The following is a 25,532-nucleotide window of genomic DNA, read 5'->3' on the forward strand; positions in this document are numbered from 1 at the left end:
GCCGCCAGACCCATCACAGGCAGGAGGGTCTCTGCTGCCTGCAACACCCACATTGCAAATCCCATCCTTCTTGAAGGCTGCCGGCTGCAGAGCCAGTCAGAGCAGGAGGGATGCTATGGGATCAGTTGTGCAGCTAGCCCAGCACCTTTCCCTCCACCTTCTCATTGTGCCTTCTTCCCTGCTCTAGGCCCGGGAACAGCTCCTCTGTGCCAGCAAGGCACCTCACAGCACCGGCCAGCGGGAGCAGGGGGAACTACAGCCAAAGGTCGGCTAAAACCGACACGAAGCCGACCGACGTGAGCCCAGGAAGCTGCTCGCCCACTGTGTCCTCTGCATGCAGACTGGTGAGCGTTCAGCTGCGCGCGTCTGCGGGGCTACAAGAAGAGAGATCACACAGAAGGCCTGGCTACGGCTCTTCCTCTATAACTCACTTTGTCCGACCAGGGAAAACCACACATACTACAGCATAAGCAAATACATTGAAAAGTGAGGCCAGGGCAGCAAATGGTCTGTTACAATTGCTCAGCCAGGCAGAAACAAAAGCCAGGCTTGCACTATTTGTTATACACAGCAAATTAGTGCTCAGCGACTCTTTTTTGGGAGGCTAAAGGGGAAGGGTTTTCCTGGATACTTAACTTGTTAAAGTATTGCCAAATCTGCAGAAATAATTTACTCCCGACGGACACAGTACTGATGAGTTTTATAACCTGCCAGACACAGTACTGATGAGTTTTACAACCTGCCAGACGCAGAGGGTAAAGCCCTGAATAAATCACAACAAATGAAAATATTGTTAGCAGTTTCATAATTTAATGAAAAAGTACTTGTAAAAAGGGGACATCTGAAAAAGACCGAGTCCATCTTGGAAAATTGAATATATATATATTTATATATATAAAACAAAATGCAAAAACACAACAAAAAATTGACAAATAAGGTTAAGAGGTAATACTTCAAACAGTTAGCCACCGAACGCACAATAAAAACTAGCAAATGCACTTTGGGGACAATACTTGAGAACTACATAACCAAGGGCTCCTTCATATGTCTATTAAAATCATGTAAAAGTTAGCAAAACCATTGCCCAGACTGGAAACAACTGAATTGATAACCCCAGAAGAGCAGAAATGCTGAGTTTTGCTGAAGCACCATTTTCCCTCTCTTCTGTCATATGCTTCCAGCCACAAAATAACACGAACACTTTGCTGACCTCCCAGATAAGTGTTCCCAATAAAAGCTTCATAAAATTTCATGGCCAGTGAGAGAGGATTACTAATAAATATTGAAGGAGAACTAAGAGAATCAGAACTGGAATACAAATGAACGGACATTTGTTTACTTATTCTGAGTGACCCATGGCTTAGAACACAAAGCATTTCCCATAAAAATAAAATATGTGGAAACCTAAATTGCTACTGCATATTTACACCAAAAGAAATAATTTTGAAGATACAGCTCTAGAAAGATCAATTACACAAATATACATAAAATCAAAAAGTAAAAAAAAAAAACAAACCCAAAAAAACCTTAAGATGCATGAAGCAAACAGAGCAGATTGGCCAAGTGTATTTTTTTTATTATTTCACTACTGAAGAGTCCTCCAGCCCCTGACCTGCTAGTTCTATTGCAACTAGGGAGATTCCAAAGTTTAAAACAAATCTGAAAGTATCGTTGCCATTTCCCAACCTAAAAGCAATAAATTAAAATTTCATTTCGCGAAATGAAGCGAAACAAGTTGCTGTTCAGATCCTGCATAGTCATCTTCACACTGTGGGGGAAACCCCTTTTTGTTTGTATACAAAATTGAACCTTCAAGAGAGCTGTACAACGTGCCCTGCACAACCTATGGGTCATTTCAGCCAGTGATGTGGGGACAGAGGATGTTGCTTGTTTATGAAATGTACAGCATTTCAGACAAAACCAGTGCAGCTGCTTTGTTGATCAACACACCACCATCTGTAAAACAAGAAATTAGTTTGCATTCAAACAAAAATCCCCTGTCTTTGAAACAAACAGAAAGGGATTCATTCCCTCCCCTTCTTGACTCCTCAGTCAATACTGGCTGAAATTTAATCACTATTTAACAACTGCTGATTTTAAAGGACATACAAAAAATGCGTTAGACTGGGAAACAGCAACTGATCCAGAGGTTGAAAAGCAGCGTAATAAAATAGTAGATTTTCAGCAATTAAAAAACCACATTTTTAATTAAACCATCATACTCTAAAAGATGACTGGCTAAAATTTTACAGACCTAGATGCCAGAAGACTCCTATGCCTGTGTTCAGGCAACTAGGGTTGAAAATTTGCACCTGAAAAAAAATTCAGCAAAAATTATTTCTAATTCAGCTGACTTTAAAAATACCAGGTAAAAACACCTCTGGATATGAAATCTCAGTTTCAAGAGGAACCTGGCATCACCGGTGATTGCCTAAATGTAAGTGTCAAATAGCATTTTTCTTTGAAGTAGTACATCTACTTTTGTAAACACTATCCACAAAATTAGCCATCTGTACTTGTTAGCTGGGTAAAATATTTACAAGTGCATCCCACAACAAGCATCTATGTACAGAGATTAAAAAAGCTGAAGTACTAGAAGTTGTATATTTACAAAATAAGCGAATCATTGTGAAGAGAAACACAACCTTCAGCAAAAGCAGGGAACGGGGGCACGTCTAGAGGTCAGCGAGTTTGGCAGCGCCAGCAACGCCTGCTTCCACCCTCCGCAGGGAGCCTGCAAACGCCACTGCAGTTCAAAGCCTCTGGAAGGGGATCATCACTTAGTAGTCACATTGGGCCTGATCCAGCAGAGCACACCGGCATGTGCTTGGATATCTGAGCACAAACGTTCCCAGGGAAACCAGCAGGACTTTTCACGCGCTTAACGTCCCAACACATCCGCAAGTGCATTGCTGGATCAAAGCCATACTGCAGGTGCCATAACAACGCAGTTTCAGTGTCTCCATTTGCAGTCTCTTGCAACGCGTTAGAGCAATGCAAGGACTTCTTTAAAACCTGTCCACCACCACCAGACTACCTCCACATGAACACGGTGCCTTGCACTTAAGCTGGCAAGGCAGAAGCAGTTTCCTGAAGTTTTGCACAATTAACTGCTTTGTGCTCTCCCAGATGTTACCTTCTGATAAAACACACGATTTCCACATGGCTTTGTGGATAACTCAGCTAGCCTTGCAAAGACTGCAAACCAATTCACAGTTGAACAAAACTACTCTGATTTCTCTCCCCTCCCCCATCCCCTACTGCCGCTCTTCCTAAATAGGTCCTAGACTAATTTCTGGAACCTTTTGATGCTGAGCTTTGCACTGGTACACTGGAATACATAAAGGCTGGATTACCCCGTGGGGGCTTCTAATCACCTTTGTACCGAACTGTGAGATATCATATTCTTTTTGTTTCTATTGTGACAGTCTCTTCCGAAGTCCTTACTTGGGCTTTCTCTCTCTGAGCTACCTCGTCTTAACCTGACTTGCTCTTTGTTTTCATCGCTTTCTGCTTCAGAGTCACTCAGCTCTAAGTCAGGACAGTACCCATCATTGTCCTGGTACGGAGCACCTTCAAGTGTCTGCTTGCTCCACAAGCGATCTTTTGTTGCGAGTCTTCTCGTTGGCTTTTCACAGCACCGGAGATCTTCCGTGGTCCTCACCAGGCTGTTGGTAGCCTCTTTAAAGGACCGGCTGAAATGTTCTATGGTGGATTTTCGGAATCCACTCTGGCTGGCCAAGTGAGCCGTGAGCACAGACTCTTGTTCGTAGGATGTCTGGCTGGAGCTGTCTCTCTGGCTCACATCTCCAGCCCTGCCCATCAGACCATTGGATTTGGACACCAGCCTTGAGTTCTCCTGCTGCACCCGCCCATTCCCAATAGAAGACTGTCCATGCAAAGCAGCCTGGAGCGCTAAAGGCTTCCCAGATGGCTGGCCCCGGTGAAACTCCATCAGCTGCGTGGGGCCAGAATCCTTTGCCTCGCTCCGAGGCTTGCCCATCCCTGCCAGCAACCCGTTACTTCTGCTGTCGTGCTGATACCTGGCATAAGATTTTGCTTTAATTTCAAACGATTCCTTTGACATTGGCACACTCCGTTTGCTGTAAACAGTGCTGTTGTTGTCAGGAGAAAGCGGTCTGTTGCCAGGCTTCAGCGAGTTATTTTTGCAGTCTCCTAACGCTAATTTGGGCATTTTTAACTTCAGGGTGATCCTGGGAGGTGGGTAAAACAGTGTGTTCTCTAGTGCACTTGTCAGGGTATGGCCTACAGGAGAAAGAGGCAAGGAAGCAGAAGAAAAAGAAAAAAGGCTTTTTTAAAAAAGGTAATTTCTTTTGTCATCCGTAACAAGTTTTATAGTCCATTATACAGTCATGCAACAGTAAGAAGCATTTGCAAATAATTAGTGTGAAATTATTTTAGGACACTAAGGAGAAGTTGGGATAACCGAACTGTTCCAAATTATCCACCACTTTGGAATTTGGGTAAGCATTTAAATATTGCCATTAAAAACAACAGTGTGCCCTTTTTACGGGACTTTAAGCCAGTGAATTGAACGAGATTTGAGATATGACTGAAGTTGTTCCAACAAAGCTGTAAAAATGTTCATATTCAGTTTTGGATAAAGAAAAAACAATGCTTCAAACTGAGTTTCAATTTGGCCTTAGTTCAACTCTCTGCTTCGTATTATAAAATTCTCTAAGCTTTAGAAGTTTTTTTACATCAATGTATGAGTTGTTTATGGTTATATATGCATACAGCACCCACTGCAAGTATCAAGCTATCATAGTAAGTATTAAAAAAAATGCATTTGTAAAGACATTAAATAAACTTAGTAGACATTGCTAATAAAATGCATTTACACAAAAACAAGGAGCTTCAGAGTGCTGCTGCTTCCATTAAGTACTAGTCTGATCTAAAACAGTTAAAAAAAACCCCCAAACCTTATAGCACTAATGAAACCTATCCATGTTTCAGGGGCAGAGAAAAAAACACGAAGTCATCACCCTAAACTGGTCAAGTTCGTATCTGGAAAGACCAGGGATATCTTAATTTCACAAATCCCAGTAACTACACTGCTATGTATTTGTTCTTCCTCTTTCCAAATACTGTGTTCCTTATTTTAAAAAGTTGCTGTAAATGTGAAGGGCAGAGTGGGGTTTGACACCTCAGCATTCCTAAACAGTTACCAGTCCCTATTAATAACCAGAGTACTTAAACTCTTTTTGAAGGCAGGAGAGCAACTGCAGATGGCAAGCTAAGAAATCTGCGCTGCTCATGACGTGCACAAGGCACATGAGAACAGCAGCAATTCCCATCAGTCACTCTTTCTCGTGCCTGAAAGAACTGACTACTGACAGCAAGTAAAAAAGCCTTCTCAGCTGGAGAACCAACCAGCGGGGTAGAGCTTGCTGTGCGGAACCAGTGCCACGCACAAGCAACCCAATGCTGTAAAAGCCTAGAGATCACCACCAGCTCATTTCTGCCAGCTGGATGCCACAGTGATAAGCAATAGGCATATACCAGAAACAGCCATAAAATAAAGAAATATTCAAGTAAATATTTTAAGCGATTATAGAGTTCTTTTCGTGTCGCTACTTTGATTGACTATGCACTTGGAAATTCTTTAAGGCATTTTTACATATTAAAAGCGCTAACCAGGAACATAAAGAGAATACACTGCTTTAGTTTAAATACAGGCAGGATTTATAAATATTTTATGTTTCTATGATTAATTACCTGCAGCAATTTCCTGATTAATGAGTTGGACTTGCAAGTTGAAGACCTGTTCATGTACTTTACTGTGGGACAACTTCAGTTTCTCTCTCCTGCTTACCATGTAGCAGAGATTTCTTACCTGCAGAGGAGTAACAGGAGACTTAACAAGCAGTAAGAAAATAAATCCCGACATAGTTTAAAAAGTGTATCAACAACAGAATCAAAACAACATTACGTGCAAAATCCCTTGGTAAAATTCGTGCAAATATTACTGAACATACCTAACTATGCATTAAAAAAAATGCTCTGCCTGGAGAAGAGAAGGCCCTGGAGAGACCTCACTGCAGTTTTTCCTTATATGAAAAGGGATTATAAGAAAAACAGAGACCAGACCCTGTAGTGACAGAAAAACAGGTAATGCTTTTGCACTGAAGGAGGGTAAGTTTACATTGGGTGTAAGAAAGACACTGTTAACAGTGAGACACTGCAACAGGTTGCCCAGAGTAGTTGTGGAGGCCCCGTCCCTGAAGTGTTCAAGGCCAGACTGGATGGGGCTTTGAGCTACCTGGTCTCGTGGAATGTGTCCCTGTCCATGGCAGGGGCATTGGAACTAGATATTCTTTAAGGTCCCTTCCAACCCAAACCATTCTGATTCAGTTCCATATAATTCTACTTTTACTACTTGTTTGAGTTAATAGCAATATTTCCACCTAAGGCAATAGAATAAGAAGAGACACTGGAAGTTCTTGATAAACACCTAAAAGTGATTTTAAAACACAGAAGCCGCATAGGGGCTGGTTGAAAGGTATCCGCCAACTTTCCCAGCACCCAGTTCCATCTGTTCAGAACTGGAATCTCTTTACCTAGAAACAAAATTCCAAGATTCCCAAATTTATATTTCTCCCAAGATATAACAGAGTAGAAAATCTTGTGGCACAAGAAGTTCTGAAACTTGGAGACAGGCATTTCAAATGAGGAATCACCTCCACTCAGAATAAATACATCAATTTCAACAAAATTTGGTGCAAACCAAATATTTATCAAACAAAAAGCTTGGCATTGTCTCTTGAAAAATAAAAAAACCCCCACCCCCAAATACCAACCCTCCATCTGAGGCATGTTATGAGTTTTAAATCTTTTCTTAAAGTAAGCTTCCATATCGAAAGCAGTCCTGGAAAAGATCTGAGATTGATTATGATAGATTCAAGACAACAGTTACAGTGACAAGTGCAAATCTTGGCTCCAACAATCTTCCTGTATTTTCACGTTGTTCTCTCCTCTTTTCTTACAACACTATTACCTCTCTTCTGCTTTTACTTCCCCTCTCCTCATCACATCTATTTTATTTTATTACCTTTTTTATGTTCACTACCTACCTCTAGGCACTTGAAAATTGCAGGTGACCCCTACCCAACAGGCCAACCTAATGGGCAGCCTCCAAGTGGTAACAAGCCTTACTCTTATTTTTTTTAAATAAAAGTAACTTTTTTTCCCCCCTCATTTAATCTGTATCACTAACTATGCCTATAGTGGGTCAAATAAATTTCCTAATTTTTTTAAACATTTACCCAACTGAAGCTGAAGTCATATTTGTCCATTGTGCACAGAAATATGCATGTTAAAATACATAAAGGAATAACCTTTAAGCAAGTCAGGAAGCACTGCTTCCACACTGGATCTTTCACTGGACTGAGAGGGGAGCTCCTGGAAGTCTCTGCAGCAGGCAGTGCAGCATATCAAAGGATTGGAGCTGAAAGCCTTACCTTTTTATTTTTTAAACTATTATTTTTGAAATCATCTCACTTTGCTTTCTGCATTCTCACTTTCATCCACAAAGAAAGACCCTGCTCACCTGCAAATAGCTTTTCAAAACTTTACAAATTAATTCTTACCCTCTCTAGGTCCTGCCTTAAATGCATGAACATCCTCATGCGAGTATGAATGCTATCTTCTTTTGGCTGCACCAAGCCATTTTCTTCATCCTCCTTGGGAGGAAACAATGGTTTGTTAAAGTTACTTTTTCGCTTTAATTTCCAGTAATTGTAGATGAAATCTACAGCAAGTTTAGGAAGGCCCAGCTCTGCTGCAACATCCTCCACTTTTACTAGTGAGTAAAACTCTTCTTCCAGCTCTCGGAGTTTTTGGGCTCGCAGGCTCGTTTTCTCACTCTCTGTTTGCTTCTGCTCTGACACGCTCTTGGGGTGCTCCTCAACATCAGGCAACGAATTCTGTTTGTTCTTGCTGTGCTTTAGACAATATGACTTGAACTTGACCTCATCCCCATCATCCAGGATAGTCTTCATCTCTAAGCTATGCTCAAAGGCACAGGTGACATGAAAGGCAGTGATGCAGCTTTTCACAGAGCACTGCAGACAAAATAAAACAAAAAGACCCAATTACTAACAGTAGCAGCAAACCAGAAAAAAGGACATAACTACCTCAACTACATGAAAATCCATCCCTTTCAGAACCAATTTCCTACACATTCTTAAAAATATTGATCCCCTTGAAGCTGATATTATCCAATATAGTATTTTCTTGTTTGCAAAGAGCATTCAGTGGAAGGAGTTTTCTGCCCATCTTTGACAGACACAGTAGTGGCTCTTAAAAGCACTGCAGCCTTATTCAAAAGGCAGCAACCCAGACTAATTCTTAAACCTCTGTCTAGTCAACTCATTTGATAGCAAATGGCTATGAAGAAGCAGACATCTATCCAACAGTCATCTCCATTGTAAAGCATCTCTGAACAAAGAAAAAAATGCAAAACCAAAATTGCCCTTCTGACAGGTCCACCCTGCAGAGTCATTATGGGACAAGTACGTACCTGAATGCAAGCACCAGTTTTCAGTTTGCATAAACTACACACTAGAGCCCATCGACTTGGTGGAATGTGAGACACCTTTGTGATTGGCTCCATCCTTTCTGGGCAAGCAATACTAACCTGTAAAGAAGAAAAACAGTGTAGAAAACAGTTATCAAAGGAAAAAAAAAAACAAAACAAACCAAGCTCTCCATTTATACCAGAAAAAGAAAGCCATCCATTCATTTCTCTTCCTGCCAGACCTCCATGTACTCATACTTCACAGAAAGGGACCCCAAAAGATCCCATATGCAGACAATAGTGTGGAATACTATCAGTTTAACCTGGTGATTCAGAGTTGCAATTATTCAAAACATTTGAGGCACCTACAGCATGCCCTTGTTATGAACCTGTGTCCTGGTTCCAACCAGGACAAGGTTAATTTTTGCAGTAGCCAGGAGGGAGCATGGCTAGGACCCAGAGGTCCCAGCTCACATAATTTTCTGAGAGTGGGGGGAAGTGCTCTCTTCTGGTCAGGTAAGTGTAGTGTGAAGCCAGTGGTCGGGTAGTGCTGGCTCCTTTTCTTACTGATATTGTAGCTCTTACTGTTGGTTTTGCTTTGTTATTCTTATTGTACTGCTGCTTCCAGTAAATTGTTCTTATCTCGATCCATGATCCTTATCCATTTGTGCCTCCAAATCCCCTTTCCAGTCTGCTGCAAGGGAGGGGGGAGTGAAGCATGGTTTGAAGTGCTTCAGTGGGATCACTAAATTGGGGAATATCATTCCTAAACCACTACCAGCAAGTGATACTTAAGTTTATTTCCATTCCCTTGTGGCTTTGTTTTTTAGTTGTATTTTTTTTTCCCTCTGTGCTGCTTTCACAGGTCTAACTTAAAAAGTGCCAAAATACAAGCCCCTCAGAACAAAGAGGAACACTTTTCTGAAAAGTTCCTTCTATAAAATCCTTAGAGCTGCTACAGTATCTACTTCTGTCAACTCAAAATCTGGGACAGAACCAGGTCTCTATCAGTCAGCAGCCAGGAAAAGCCTTGCTTCCCAGCTCTGCCTCTCCACTGAGCACTCCCACTGCAAGAGATAATCCCACTGGACTATGGACCCTATCAAATATAATTTGAGAAAAAACACAAAAAAATTCTCTTATTGAAAAGCAGGATATATTGTCTTGTGCTAGTTTTCACAGACTTAGTCTGGATGATCAATTTGTCTCTGGTAGACCAGATTATAGATATTACTAAAAGAAAGGAGAAAACCCCAGATATAGACAGAATAGCTTTTCATATTCTTTGCTGTATTAACTTCCATATATCCATTATGATAGAAGTTTCTCAGTTGCCTATTGTCTATACAAGGAAAATGAGGACCTTCCTCTGTGATTTGGAAACCAAAACAGATATATCTATATCTGTAGGCATCCTCGAGCCACTCCTGACAGGATTTATCGAAGCACAGAAACAAAAACTTGGCCAGCTCTGAATGACTAACATGCAGAACTGGGCCAGTATGAGAATGGCACATGGCAGAAGATTTCAGTGGGATAACTGTCCCAAGAACATCAGTCTCCAAAAGCTTGGATTTTCACACTTCAACACTTTTTGAATTCAGCAGTTGTGTGCCTTAGAGGGCTACCTGGCTGAACCAAAATCACAATGCTGATACTAACTAGGAAGCTCTCCACACTTTCTAAAAACAATTAATCTGAATAGAGCAGATCTGTATTTCCTGTGGTAGGAATATGGGCTTCTTCTCAAAGGGGTCAAACCTAAGAATTCAAAGAAAGAAGGTTCCTAGGTCATGCTCTGTGGTACTGTGAGGCCAGAAGAAAGCTGATGGCTTAAAAAAGCAGTTAAGAATGAGATTTGAACAACAATTACTTTGTTTTTCTAGAAAACTACAAGAGCGTTACATTACAGTAAGAGACACCCAGGAAAATCTGGTTGTATGAATTAGTTTAACATGTGATAATTAAACTGGCAACTTTTCAAGAGCCAGTAGACAAAGCTGAATTTCTTAGCTTCCCTTTGGGGGAACATCATCAATCACTTGATGAACATACTCATTTTAAAACCTGTTTAATCCCTAAGGATGAAAAGCTTTGTTTCAGCAGACATCCTCAGTGGGGTAGACCTACCCAAAGATAGCAGTGCTATGTCACAGTTGCTATGCTTAGAATATTTCTGCTACTCTCTCCTTATCATGCATTGCTTTAAGGATCATTTAAGTAGGTGAAAAAAATACTTTTGCAAGAGATTACACAGTTCATTATTTCCACAAAGGAAAAAAAAATTGTTGACCAACAGTTCATGAATTAATGACATAAATTGACTCAAATAAGATAATGTTTGTTACAGTACTTCCCTCTCTGATCTTCCAAGTGCAAGGCCAGATCTTCTGGAATATACTGAGGTCAACTGGCTGCATGGCATTTCCAAAAGTCTTCATTAGGAAGACGATGAGATGCTTCAGAAGGCTCAGGTTTTAAAGAAGAGCAGTCAGGCAATACACGATGTGCTCATGAGAAAGCCATGACTAACTATTTAACCTCTTGTGGCCTTCCTATAAATTGGTGGAAAAGTGACAAGACTGTGCCTGGAATGCCCGAGTAGTCCAACAAAATTACAGTCAGCGCTCTTCAATATCATGAAATATAGCTTTTTTGCTTCCAAAAGGAAAGAGCCTTTCATGAACCTAACTTGACCATGCTCAAAACAGCTGGTTACAAGTTGCACAGGTATTTCTGAAATATTGTACAAAGATTGACTATTACCACTACAGTCAGAGAGACAAGACTTCCCTTAAGAATTAAAGGATTGTATCAATGTGTCTGTCAGGTTGTCTATATTATTTTCAAAATGAAACCAAAACTGCAATGACTTTTTTCTGGAGATTGAGTAGAATCAGCTTTCCACTGGGATTCCCAGCAGGAGCTGGGAATTGACACAGACCTGTTCTCTGTCCCTCTCTGGCCTTTTAAATATTCTCCTTGCTCCTTCATCAGAGGGGACTCGTAAGGTCAGGAAACATTTCTATTGGAAATAATGTTCATTCAGCTTGTAATGCTGACTGCTGATATTACCCTACTTTGTAAAAGCACAAAGAGGCACTTACAGAGTCAGGTGCAATTTATTTATACTGGCCTTGTGCCACCTGCATGTTTCTGCAGAGAGGAATCAAGGCAAAGTCCGTTTGAACTTTGCTGCTCACAAGGGATCCAGAGAGCAGAGGCCAACATTTTCATCCCCCAAGAACTCCCATTCCAAGGCAGAAATCATCCATCTGCCATAAAATGTAGTCATTTTCTCCATTTCTTCACCTTGCATCAGGTTACATCTTGACTGCTATACTCTGAAGAAGTTCTAAGAGTGGGAGAGAGTGAAGACAATGGGTTGTTGAAGCCTATTATCTGCAACTGTTATGCACATGATCAATCACCCTGCTGTCCTCTGCTTCCCTGCTAACTGTGCCACCAGCAGCTGCACCAGTACACAAGGGGGTCATTGCTTTCTGCTTCAGCGAACACCACATTGATAGGCAGAGGACAGATCTGTAACAGGTTATCTAAGGCAGAGAAACACCTTGAAATTCAAAACACTCAATACAGATTTTCTGGTATCAGTGTTTACTTTTTTGATTTTTTTTTTTTTTTTTAGATTTAGAAGTACACTTTTTAAAAAATATTAAATAGACCATACATTTACACTAAAGCAAAGGCAGAAGAAAATTAGGATATAAACCAATGAGTACATTTTGGAAAGTAAAAACCTTCCAATCATCCCAATCAGTCAAGGGAGCAAAAAGAAAGCCTTTAAACAGCATTAACTCACAAGGAAGAAAGGGAACTTTAAACAGCATTAACTCACAGGGAAGAAAAAAGATTTTAAGACAGTGCTGAATGAATTAATGCAGGAGAATACCTGGTACAATTGACTGCAACAATGCTAGACTACACTTGGTGACTCATGAAGCCTCTTTGAACCTTTTGCCACAAGCCACAGACATATTTATAGCCCCTTCCTCCCTGCTTTCTGCCTTGCTCCACTTTGTTAGGGCCACAAGAGGAAACACAAGTGACTTTATAATTAATGTTTCTTTTAGTGAGTTCCAGCATGCTAGTACCTTGGAAGAAAAAAAAACAACAGGTATATGAGAATACACATTCTCCCCTAAAGCATCCATCCCTGGGTCTTCAAACTCTATGTCTTTCTTGCCCCCAGACAGAACATGAGGTCACTTCTGACAGGAACTGACCTACCATTTTAGTAGATATTTACAAAGGGTTTTCCTGGCTTCTCTGGTAACTGAATTGTTTTACAAGTGACTACACACAAGCCCAAGAGAATGGATCCAAGAGGCATTTCCTATGCCTGCAGGCATGTGCTAACTCTTCACTATGCCTGACACATTTGGTGTGGAGAGGAGGTGTCCAAAACCTGGAATCACTGAATGGGCTGTGAAAACAGCTGGAATCAACCTCTCCCACTCTGGGTGTCTCCCAGCATCTTCTCTTCCTCAGCCAGAGTGAGATGGACAGGCAGGAATCCAGGTTGTGCTTCCTACCCAGCCATCACCTCCTTCCCAAACCTCACTGTTCCTCTTCTACTCATGAGAGCAGCAAGGCAACCACATGCAGAATGGATTTCTTAGAAAAACCAGTCAGCTCAGAGCCAGCTTCCAGTCAAGACATGTCATAAGCACAAGAGGAGAAGTGATTTTTTAAAAATAAATACTTTTGGCTTTTTTCTCAACTCCTCTCTCCTTGAAGGTGAAAGAGATGATAGAAATTACAAGTAGGCTTAAAAGGAAAAGTGCAACTACAAAGATAATCTCCTTAAGAAGCAGATATACATGCCTAAGACAACTAAGAATTACACATTATATCCAGTTGCCAAGTCAAAAAAAAAACCAACCCAAAATCTTAACATCTTCCTCAAAGCTGTGCACACATCAGGCCTGTCTGCACTTGGGAGCAGAAGGTTCAGAAAATACTGTATCCTTGATTTCATGGTGCTGACAGATCTGGCTACTGTCTCACATTAAACCACCCACCATAAGATTTTTGAATCTTACCAGAAATAAAACATAAATATTCCAAGTGCAAAATTAAACACAACTCCATCTATACCTAAGTGAACTTTCTGTTTTACAGAACTACACTGTGATGCTAAACTTGATTCAAAATGGAGGAGGAATTGTTCCTCATGAAACTCTCCAGATATGTTATATACAGATATATCAAAAAAGCCTTTACTTATTAAAGTATATATAACATGGAGATAAAAATTCTCATCTTCCCATCATTCAGAAAAAATTTAGTTCAAAGAAACTTTAACTGCAAATCTCAGCATACATCCCATAGAAATAATGTAATGCAGGCAAACTTTAAACAAACAAACATAACTCTGAAAAAAGTGGAGGTATTAATGCAAATTACACATGTATCTGTGCATACAAATTCATCAAAATATATGAGAGACAATGAAGCTGCAGTTCTAAAATATAGGTTATATCAGTTGCCCTTTCTAACAGGTCACAGATACCATAATGACACCAAGAAGTGATTGCTGAGTAAATGGAGGTGACAAAGTGACTCATTAATAGAATATAAGTTAGACTCTCTCCCAGGCTGAGCAGGCCTATCAGAACAAAGCCCAGTATTATGTCATTAAATTATGAGAATGTAAAAAGGCAGAGAATGGAACAAGAAGGAGGACAGGAGAGAAATTAGCATTTTACCTCTGGAATCCAAAGAGCACAGCTCACATGTGCCCACTTGGTCCCTGTCCTGGTAGCTTTCATGGCACCTCCTCTTTTGGGACAGAGGAGGCACTGAGGATGTATTCCCAGGACACAGGTACGACACAGCCAGCTGCCTTCAGGTACTTTTAAGATTCCGTAGCAAGCCTTGGGGAAAAACAGATATTGGAATCATTGCGATGAAATTATTTCACACACAAGCATTCCTATTCACACAGAGCAAAGCTTTCAAAAAGTAAAGGCACAATCTGGCTTTCATTTAATCTTTCTGTGCTTTCTTTTCCTTAAAATGAGTCAAGTAATCTCAGAGAGAAACAGCCTTAAAAGCAATAGTTTTTACACCTGTTTGTAAAACGTATCAGTTGAGACTGCACAACAGCACTGGTGTTAAAAACACCTTTGCTTCTAGTGACTTCTAAATTCCTGAAGTAAACAACATGGATATTCCTTTAAATTAGCTTCTGTATCTAATACTTTCTAAACTCACAACTGTTAAAAACATAATGCTCTAACATAATTCTATTTAGATGTGAAAGGATATGAGCTCTTTGACTAAAAATCATTTCCTGCAATGTTTGTAGGTACAGTTCCATCTACTTTTTTTTTTTTTAATTTAAATAGTTATATAATATTGCAACAAAATTTACAGCATATTCTGGAATTATAAGATGCTGGGGTTTATACCTATTTCCCAGTTATTGCACTTAAACACATGGAAAATAAGACATTTCTTACCTTTTGCTAGGCTTGAGAATTAAAAGAAGAAAAAAAAGAAAATAAATAGTTTGATTTCCAATTCAAATTCCTTGTGGTTCTTAATGGAACCAATGGTGGATCCTGCTGTACACGTACACATCCCCCCTACCTCCACGAAGCTGAGCATATCTGACTGAAATCACCGGCTGCCACCAAAGTCTAATTTCACTCAACCACTCCAAATAAAAGTTTTATCAAAAGGATGGATATCACAGGAAATCTCAATTTCTAACACTATCTCTGGTAATGATAACATTAAAAGACTCAAAAGAACATGATCATTAGTTGTAACCATCCTTTCAGATTAAATCCAGTATAAAATCCCCATACTTGCCTTTCCAGCCTTCTGTTTGTAGGATCTCAGTATTTAATATTAAACAATATCATAAAACACTGCACATTTATGTCAGGCTTGTAGGAAGGGGGACTTTCCTAAATTAAATGCGGCAAGACTTGACTAACCTAAAATGTTTTTTTTTTTTGATGAGGCAACTCCTGTAAAAGCCCAAGAGGGGGAGCTGCAATCCAAATTTTACAAGTGTTCTTTTCCTCCTCGGTGGCACCTTCACACTAGAATTCTTTCTGTTACTAGAGAAGAAGTGGCATTACATCTAAGATCATATCTAGGGTGTTGGAAATGGACTGACACTATTTTCTAATTTTAACTGATAAGCAAAGGATGCCTAGACTACTAAAACATTAATTTCACAAGGTGTTTGAGCCAGCACAACACGGTACCATGAAGGAGGAATTTTCTCACACTCCTCCTCCCCTCCACCTCCAAACGGTGTGATGACAGACAGACCTGAGGCTACTGAGCTGACCCAGATTAAAAATGAAACAAGTTGTTGTTATAGTTAGGATTAGCTCTAGCCCAGACATGCTCTCCAGGTTTGTTTCAGGCAGATCCAGCACCAGGAAGAGTGAGGAGCAAGGAGGCGGCAGCCCATCAACTCAAGCTCAGCTGTCAGCAGACAACCATGAGCCTTTGACTGCAAATCCATCATTACTCCTTAACAGACACAAGCAAGGACCAAAGCAGGCAGCCCAGCTGCCAGCCATATTCCTGTCACTGGCCACCTCACTGCCAGCTCAGACTCTCAGGCTGCTTTACAGGGGGACTCAGGTCAGGAAAGCAGCCAGGCTGGAAGCCAGCCCACTCTGAGCAGTGAGGTGACAGGTCTTTTTTCAGCCAGATACGTTTTCCAAATATTACTTGCAATCAGTACAAAAATACAGTAAAAATAAAAGATGGTCTCTTCAATTTAGAGCAAAACTTCCTTCCAGAATAGCATGCACAGAAACCACAGGATTCATGCCCCTTTTTCTGATTACAAGAATGCCTTTACCTGACTATGCTGAGCTCAGGCAGTGCAAAGTCTTGGCTACGGCTGAAACAATATAAACATGAGCATCATTCAGACTGAGACCATGGTTTTTGAGGGTGCTGATGGCTTTTGAAAAAAATCACTCTGTTAAAGTGCCTACATGCGGTTCCAGATGGCTGAATTTGGACAGTCTATGTCTAACTAAATAACTAGTCAGTAAAGGAAAATAGCTCTGAAACAAATGATCTTTAGATTTCTCACAAACAGGCAAGGCAGTATTTCCTGTCCTGTTTATCTTCAAAAGCAGATTTAGTTATAGGGAAAAAAAATTATTTACAGTCACAGAGGAAATACTTGCACGTCCCAAAACACACCTTGCATTCCTGTTAGACTGTAGCTGTCCACTTATTAACTATGCTAGGCCACTTAATCTACTGTAATTGTTAGAGTCCAAAAATTCACCTCAGTATCACACCACCCTTCGTATGAAGAAAACCACAAAGTCCTCCACTTGACATTTAATACCCATTCAAATTCCACACTTGCCCGGGTAAACGTAGAACACAGGACAGTGTCAACATTTCTGCAGGCACTGACCTGATGGACACAAATATTACACTTGTCACAGAACACCATGTCATTCCCATCTTCACTGTCCGGGGACCGGCACACATCACAGATGACGTCCTCATCATATTCGATACCCAAGCCTTCTTCAGTCTCGATGGCGTGATTCATATTCTCATGACAGTGCCGCTCCAGCACTTCAATTGTCTTTTCCATTGTGTTTTCATCCAGGAGCCCACATCCTACAACAGGGAAAGGAAAGGGCAATTAGAGGACAGTCAGAGGGGGGACTGAGTCAGAGAAGCAGGAAGAGAAAAAAGACAATTTCTAGCAAGTAATGCAGTAGACACAGCATCTAAAAATGAAATAAAAATAGACATGATTTTTTGCTCTCAGACTAATTATTACATTGTTTTATAAATACAAGCAGAACTCCTACTTGAGTAAAAATTTTACACAAACCACAAGGTTGCGCCTGGAAAAAAAAACACTGCAGCATAGAAGACAGCAGTTGCTGGCTGCTCTTATACAACCCTTCCTGCACCTCTGAAATTTTACAAAACATTAATGAAATCCAAAAATCACACCGTGTTCTTCTGAAGACTAATGCCCTAGGAAATAAAACTTACCAAGAATACTTCATATCTTATAATGATACACAAATTGTGCCACCCAGTACCTCTAAGTCCACTGTGATGTAGTGCTCGAAGCATGAGGATTATGAAAAGTGTTTTTATTTTTCTGATTTTTTTTTTAATAAAACAGTAGATAAATATACTGTTGCAGTCCATTCCATCTGTTTCCTTGAATACTACACACACTATATACACTCACCACTGATCAAACAGCATAAGCAGGATCACTTAAAAGTATTTGCTATGAGACTGGCCCTCAGCTTGCAGCTTCAGGACACGCACTGAGTAAGAAATCCTGTGATGTTCACAGCTACAACACATCCCCAAACTGCATCTCGTCAAAATCCGTGCTCAAAAATGATCATGATGTTCACAGCTTATGATTTACTCTGGCCTTCAAAAGCTGGGATATTCATGTAACATTAATTGCAGAGGCTAATATTTTAAATAAGTCTACTAATTGTGATTCCTTGTTACAAACAATAAACAGGGAGAGATAAACTGTTCTCTCCCATGCCCTAATACTTTTGCATTGCCTGAATTAAAAGAATTACTAAATCATTCAGGTGGGAAGGGTCCTAGAGAGGGCTTCAGCCTCTGCCTGGGCTCCAAGCAGAGTCAATAGGAAATCCAAAAAAGGTTGTTGCTCAAGAAATACATGTAGTCATATTTTGAAAATCTGCCCCCTTGAAAAGCTAACAGCTTTTGCTAACAGCATTCCTGTATGCCTGGGAAGTTATTGTCCTTGCTTCTACTTATGTGCATCCTTTGGCACTGGAGCTCAGTCATGAACACCATACTTCACCAAACCAGTCTCCCAACACATGTACTCATTTTCCTGAATGTAGCTGTAACTCTCTTGCACTTGGAGGACAGTGTTCTTCAAGTCCTGCTAGCTCTCTTCAGTAATTCCACCCTTCAGAGCTGCCCCCCAGATCCCGCCCAGTTACATAAGTAGAAACATGCTGTCCTGAAAGTCCAGGACCAGTAAAACTCCAGATCTCAGTCACCACTATATCATTGCTATTACAGACAATGCTGCCATTGATTGTCACTTCTCTACAGGTGCTCCCTATTTTATTAACAGCAAATCCAGGAGATGCCAACCTGTCCTTCCTAAAAGACCAACAATCACCCATGGAAGAATACTAGCCACACAGTGGCTACAACCACAATTCATCCAGTGATAATTCCAGTATTATTTTCCATGGCTCACTCCTGCTCATAGACCTCTATACCCACAACTTGCATGGCAAAAGAAAGCTTACTTAGCTGATTTTGAATGGGCTAACATGTGTGAAACTTAATTACTCTCTTGAGAACATATCTTGAGATATGCTCCAAGTTCAAAAAATGGAAACATCTGCTTTCCCTACATAAAATCTTTAACTTTTGAAGTCCTAAAATTAATTCCACCTAATGTGGGCTTTTTCTCTCCTGCCTCAGTCTGCAGAAGTTGAAGATGATTTTGGATGTCAAAAAAATTTTAGGCACAACAGGTAAAACACAAAACATTAACAGATCAAGAAAGTAATTACTTTTTTCAGCTCCTGTTTATCTTAGCATTTCCATTCAATTCTCATTCAGCAATCTTTAAGAGACCTTACACAGCAGACTACAATTCAAACAGCAGAAATTAAGTGCAGCTTTTAAAATGAGAACATGTTGTGGAATTACCCATTTCTGTAAGCTCTTCATTTAGCTCCTGGAGCCAAAAGATGTCCATGTCATCCAAGTCATAGCGACACACAGATTCTGCTAATTCCAAAATGTTGATGTAACCTGGTTCTGTGGGTTCTTGGCTGGAGCAGTGGATGTATTTCCTGGGTCGTGTATACAGTACTTCTTTTACTTTTTCTGCTACAACCCTGTGAGTGAAAAGAAAGAAAAATAAATAGTTACAGCTTTTTAAGACTCATCCGTGAAAAACAAAATATTTGCTCTAAGTGCGAAGAAAGCTGGGGTTTTATATATTTTAAACTAGCCAGTAAGTACAGTCAGCCCAGGGAGACAGGATTCTGTAAATGTAATTTTTTCACCCAAAATGTTCTAAGGTTTACTACATATACAGAACCCTTTTTAAAATGTAAGCCTGTCCATACGATTTCAATTTAACAAATGCTACTAGTACAACAAAGCAACTGTTTCTGAAACCCACAGAAAGCATTTTGCACAAAACCAATACAATCTTTGTTCTATGTTCTTCCTAAATGATATAAGGAAATCTTGTCAACCGATCTCTTGAAAATACCAGCTGTTTCACGAAAGCTTGATTTATTCTACTGTAGTGTCTGTGGGTGTGGGGGGGGAAAAATCCTTGCTCTCCATTTGGGATACTTAATCTACCCTTATTTTGTAAATGACACCTTATCCACATTACAAATACATTATTTTTGTTATGCAAGAAACATTCTGATGCCAAGCAAAAATGTAAAGGGGAACAGTCATCCAAGAAGCAAGGGAGAAAAAGACTTAGTGTTCTCAATTTTTCAAGTATTTTTGGAGATGGAACTCAGTGTTTGATTGGTTTGATTTTGGAATGGAAAGAATAATCTTAAGTAGATAAAGTCCGATCTTTCTCTGAATTCAATGCAAAAAGCCCCACATGTGGAAGGAAGCCAGAGATAAAGAATGGAATAGTTCCATGCATGAGCACCTCTACAAGCTTTCTCGAGCTGACCCTCCACAGGACAAGGAATAGGTAAAAACTCTGGAAAATAAGGCAGTAAAGAAAGGGGAGGCAGCTATCAAGCCGTATCCTACATAATTCTGACTGGAAAAATGTGGATTATCAATGTGAGCACAAACAATGTCCTTTTGCCATTCTTCATCCTCCTTCACCCTGCTAATTTTTTCCTCAGATTCTCTTGTGAGCTTTGTTTTTCCCTGGTCCAGCCAAATCTATAGCATTTTTTTTCCTCTAATATAATACAGCTGGTATGAACTGCAATATACTTATTTTTAATAAGTTGGTACTGACAATAGCCTCAGTGGAAATTAAATTATGCTGGCTCAGCACTTTCACCAGACAATTCATTTATCTTCATCTTGAAGACCACACTGGCATTAACCTTTCTGTGCCGAAACACACTGTTTCCACCAGGAATGGTTGCAGGACTACAGTGCCTGTTTCCCTAGTCTAAACACAGTGTGAGAGAACAGAAGATTCTTTATCTAGCTCCAGAATCTGAGACCACTGGACTTCTATAATGTTAAGCAGCCAACTGTGGTGAGGTAAGGTAGAAAGGGTTAAAAATTGAGAATAACCAAAATTAGGTTATATAAACAAATGAGTAATTTTACCAGGTATCAGTGATTATTGCAAGCCTAGTGCTCTATATCATCATGCTGTGTAGGGAAACCTTTCAAGTAATATGCATAAGATGTGAGTTTATTTTTAATTTATTCAACTCCCCATACTCAAATGAAAAACAGCAAACAGCTTTTAATCTATAGCACCATGTGACTGAGGGAAAAAAATCTTTTTACACTTGCATTGTAGATACTGTAACAGTGTGCAGACAGAATGAGATCTGGACTGAAGCAGCACAGAAATGCTTTCCAAATAGGCACTTGTGTGGTTTAAGAACACGTCTGAAGGCTTCTACACTGAAGATTTAAACATTCCAACACAGAAAAGCTGACTGCACTTAGACAACTTGATTTTGAGAGACCATCTTCTCTGAGTTACCATTTTGTGCACAGGATCCATGTCTGATCACCAATACCTGAGAGAAGGCTGTGGAATAGTTTCTGGACTGGCTGGAACCTGAACCCCTTTCTCCCATTCTTGTTTCCACGTGTCCGCAAAGACGTAATACTCATCAGGGTTGACATGGTGAGAGTCTGGGAGTTTCATGGCACTAATGAGATCCTTGCGGAACACCTGCAGGAAACAGCGCAAAGACGGATTTGAGAAAGAACATTGCATTAGGGAATCTGACAAGTATTTTTCTTATCTACACTGAAACAATGCATATACATTGATAATGTTTTTAAAGAGTATCAACACAAACAAATCAATTTGAAACTACCTAGATTATTAATTTTTCATTTATTAGGTACAGCATAATTCAAAACCATGTTGCTGCCCAAAGGCTAACCAGAAGGAAAAAGGTTTTTACAGGTAACTAGAGAGAGGAGTAAGGAAGCCTGCACCTGATTCAAGACTCCTCACCATATTTTCAATCAGCTTATTGCCAGTCTGTAGGCAGTACCCTAACTTAGATACAAGGTAGGATATCCTTTTCTTTCACTCAGTTTAGCTACTTTAAACTGTCATATTCATCACAGGCTACAAACAGTTGCCATAGCAAAAGTGATGGATTGGCACTTGCTCATTTATTAAAACCACTTGAAGTTTTATTGGTTGGGATCTGTGAGATCAAAGATGAACAGCTTCCTTTGCTGGAACACAAGACCTGTGTTGCTCTGTGTCTAGGCAGTGATGGACAAAATCCAGCCTCAGCATCTTTTAGCAAACCTATACAATGAAACACCATCCTCATACAAAGCAAACCATAGTGGCAAATCTATAGCCATAACACTTGGCTCCAGAGGGTTAAGTTTTTACAAGCATGCAAACATGATTATCAGTCATCTGAAAGCTTACTTAGTATCTGTCAACTACAGGCACATATAATTTAAATAAAGGGCATACATATCCTCTGTGGGTTTTTTCCTCCAGCACTACACTGCACCAGCCTAATGTTCAGTAAAACAAAACAGGGACTGTGACTTGGTTTTAGAGCGACATTGCAACTAATTAACTGTATTATTGGAAGGAGAAATCAAATCCTTAAAGAGCAATAAAATGAAATGGAAATATCCCTGCAATAAGTTGTGACAGGTTGAATTCTCTTCTTACTAATTCAGTTTTATAACCAGAAAAGTAATGAACTATCGCAGAGCCCAGTATCTTCATGTACCCTTTTCAATTTGACAGTACCAGACCGGTTATGCCTACTGCAAAAATTCTCAGCTGTTCTTGGAAATCATGAAGTAAACATTATTATAAAAGTCTCTGTACAAAAAAGGTATTGATTTAGCCTGCTGGTGTCCTGGAACATCAGCATCATGTTCTACAACTGCAGCTCATATGGGCAGCCAGGAGACCAGGCTGACCGAGGTTACTCAAACCCACAGACTCAAGGGTCTTGCATTTGCTATTAGTGTGTTATCTGCCTGGGTTCAGAACAGACTGTTCACTGCTGCCTTCTGTATAAAACTCCTCAGGTACCTAACAGGCCTATAATAAAATCTGAATGTCAAGAGTGAAAGCGTTGAGACTGCAAGTATCCATTTTTTTTCAAGCACTATATGTACACACCAAAAAATAAAATGTAAAATGATTTATGCCATTTAAAAGACATTTTCGTTTTCTGTGTTATAGGTACAGAGCCAGGATTATGAGATGCACTAACAGGGCACAATTCCAAAGAACACCAGAAGGAAAAAGTATGATACAGGAAAGTGCAATGACTGCTTTAACTACCAGAAAATATATTTCTCAAATCATATCTGAGGTAAGTGCTTTACCAACTACCTTTTAAGTGACTGACAGAATATAAAAGTGAAGTACTTCATATCAAACCCACTACTTCTTAACCACTAGATGAAAATTGCTATTAAAGGCATCAGTACTCTAATGACATTGCTTAGCAGCAAATCTTCTGATGATCCATTATGTATGCAAACTGTATCTCTATTTTTAGAGCACAGACCCCCTGGAGCATGAACTTCTGCATTTCTTTCGACTGTTTTAAGTACTGACCACATCATCACCACAACACAACATTAAGTTCTCAGCTTCAGATTTCTACAATTTACAGTACAGGTACCACTGAAGGTCAAATACTTAATCAATAAAAAGATAACTGTTGAAACCTTAAGGGACTCCAAAACTCAGCTAAGACTTCCTAAGAATTGCCTGTTCATACTTGTGATTAACAGTGCAACTGAGGATTTCCTGCAGACACTTGGAATCATTACAATCTTAAGCTCTAGTCATTCTTCATTTCTTCACATGTGGCAAAGCAGTGTCTTCCAACAGTAAAATACTCTCAGAGGGCAACGTATGAGAATACTCAGTCTGCATTTCCTTTGTTGTGGAAGTAAACCAAAACACTCGGGGGACCCAAAGGGAGGTTTCTGACAAATAGAGCAAATTCTACTTAAGCAGTCAGCCTCAAGGCTACGAACTAAGCCATCTACACAAACAGCAGCACACACAGCTTCAGGATTTAGATAGCCAGCTTCTCCTCATGGCCTTTTCCCAACATTTATTTGAACAACAATGCTGCCCCTTTACTACCTGTGTCCATAGAACAACAGCCAGTCTGCTCCACAGCACACACTCTCCCCTCTTGGCAAGAACTACCTGAACTTCCAGTTAGACCATGAAGCACAGTGGTCATCTTTCAATCACCCCAAAGCAGTTCTACTTTTTACCTTGTATAGAGCACAACCCCTCAACGTTATCTTAACATCACCTGTAATATCCTACATAATGAAAATACCTGAAAACTGAGCATGCCATGGCTAGGCTTATAAGGTATTCCCATCCAGAAACATCACTCCTCACAGCCAGACTCAGCTGGTGCCAAGTGTCTTTAGCACACAATAGAACAAGGCCTTGCAGAGCTGAGCTATAACTGAGCGCAGCTCCCAGAGCCAGCTTCATACACACAGAAGTGGATAAGTCCCCAGCACTCAGAGCATTCCACAGTAGGTATGTGTGATAGGAGGATTTTTTAAAAAATATTTTTTAGCAAAGAGAGCATGAAAGTACAAATGAGTTTTAGTCTTACCATGCAAGACTGCTTGGTCTGAACCTAAAATTTCATTTTGCTGCCAGGAATTTTGAGCTTCAACCACAAACAGCGCAGCACTTCGAGTAAATTACATCAATGACATGTGTCTGCTTATGTCATCACTGTCTCATAATCTCATCGTTACCATTTAATTGAGAAATTCTATTACATATTTCATGCTTTAGAACTGGGGCTTAAATCTAGAACAAAAGACCTTGTTCTTTAGTCATGTTGTGGTTTTAAAGCCCAGCTGGAAATGAAACACTATTCAACTGCTCTCTCAACCCCTTCCCTGTCTTCCCCTCCAAACCCAGTGGAATGGGGAGGAGAATCAAAGTAAAACTTGAATGTTGAGATAAGAATAGTTTAATAATTGAAAATAAAGTAAAATACAATAATAATGCTACATAATAGTAACAATCATGATAATAAAAAGGAAAAAAAAACCAAACAAGTGATGCACAATAGAGCTGCTCACCACCCACTGACCAGTGCCAGACCCCACTTCCCAAACCCAGACCAGCCTCCCTCCTGGGTAACTCCCTCAGTTTATATAACCATTCTATGGTGTGGAATATCCCTTTGGTCAGTTTGGGTCACTTGTCCCAGTTATGCTCTCTCCCAGTCCTTTTGGTTTTGTGGTTTGTTTGGTTTTTTATTGCATACCTCCTTCACTGACAGAGCTTGAGACATGTTAAAAAAGAAAAGTCCTTAAACTTGGGGTAAACACAAATTACCAAATAACCAAAGCATCAGCATGTTATCAATACCATATTAATTCCAAATGCAAAACACAGCACTGCAACAGCTATGGAGAAGGATTTAGCTCTGCCCTAGCTGAAACCAGGACAGGTCAATATTAGTGTTTTGCTCTGCAGTAGAAGCCTGCCTGCTTTTGCTGAGGAAATGAGAACCTCCTAGTCAGCTCTGCAGACACATTGCCATCTATAAAGCCTTTAAAAGCTAAATTCTACAAAAGGTATTGAGAAATATGTATGCTCTGCTCCCCTAAAGCACTAATACGCCAAGAAAGAATTTTATCAAAGATATGGTTCGTGTATTATATTTGTTTTTCAGAATTCTGAGTCCTGTTTGGAAATTATGGCAAAACAGTATATCCAAGGAAAACTAATTTCTTAGCA

General features: G+C 40.0%; 1 protein-coding gene across 4 annotated transcripts in view; it reads right to left on the minus strand.

Annotated features, from left to right (window-relative positions):
- Window positions 1–795: 795 nt before the first annotated feature.
- JADE3 (jade family PHD finger 3) overlaps window positions 796–25,532 on the minus strand; it is a 65,620-nt gene continuing 40,883 nt past the window's right edge. For 3 of the 4 annotated variants that reach the window (XM_040056302.2, XM_058419429.1, XM_040056303.2), the window contains 8 exons: window positions 21,307–21,464; window positions 19,256–19,446; window positions 16,974–17,185; window positions 14,272–14,439; window positions 8,543–8,659; window positions 7,611–8,084; window positions 5,740–5,857; window positions 856–4,266 (listed from right to left, as the gene is read on the minus strand). In XM_040056302.2, the coding sequence (XP_039912236.1) occupies window positions 3,374–4,266; window positions 5,740–5,857; window positions 7,611–8,084; window positions 8,543–8,659; window positions 14,272–14,439; window positions 16,974–17,185; window positions 19,256–19,446; window positions 21,307–21,464 (2,331 nt within the window). In that variant the 3' untranslated portion in view covers window positions 856–3,373. Of the gene's footprint in view, window positions 4,267–5,739; window positions 5,858–7,610; window positions 8,085–8,542; window positions 8,660–14,271; window positions 14,440–16,973; window positions 17,186–19,255; window positions 19,447–21,306; window positions 21,465–25,532 lie in introns of all 4 variants that reach the window. The other variant, XM_040056301.2, reaches the window with a different exon arrangement.

This window comes from Hirundo rustica, chromosome 2, assembly GCF_015227805.2.
Source record: "Hirundo rustica isolate bHirRus1 chromosome 2, bHirRus1.pri.v3, whole genome shotgun sequence".
NCBI lineage: Eukaryota > Metazoa > Chordata > Aves > Passeriformes > Hirundinidae > Hirundo > Hirundo rustica.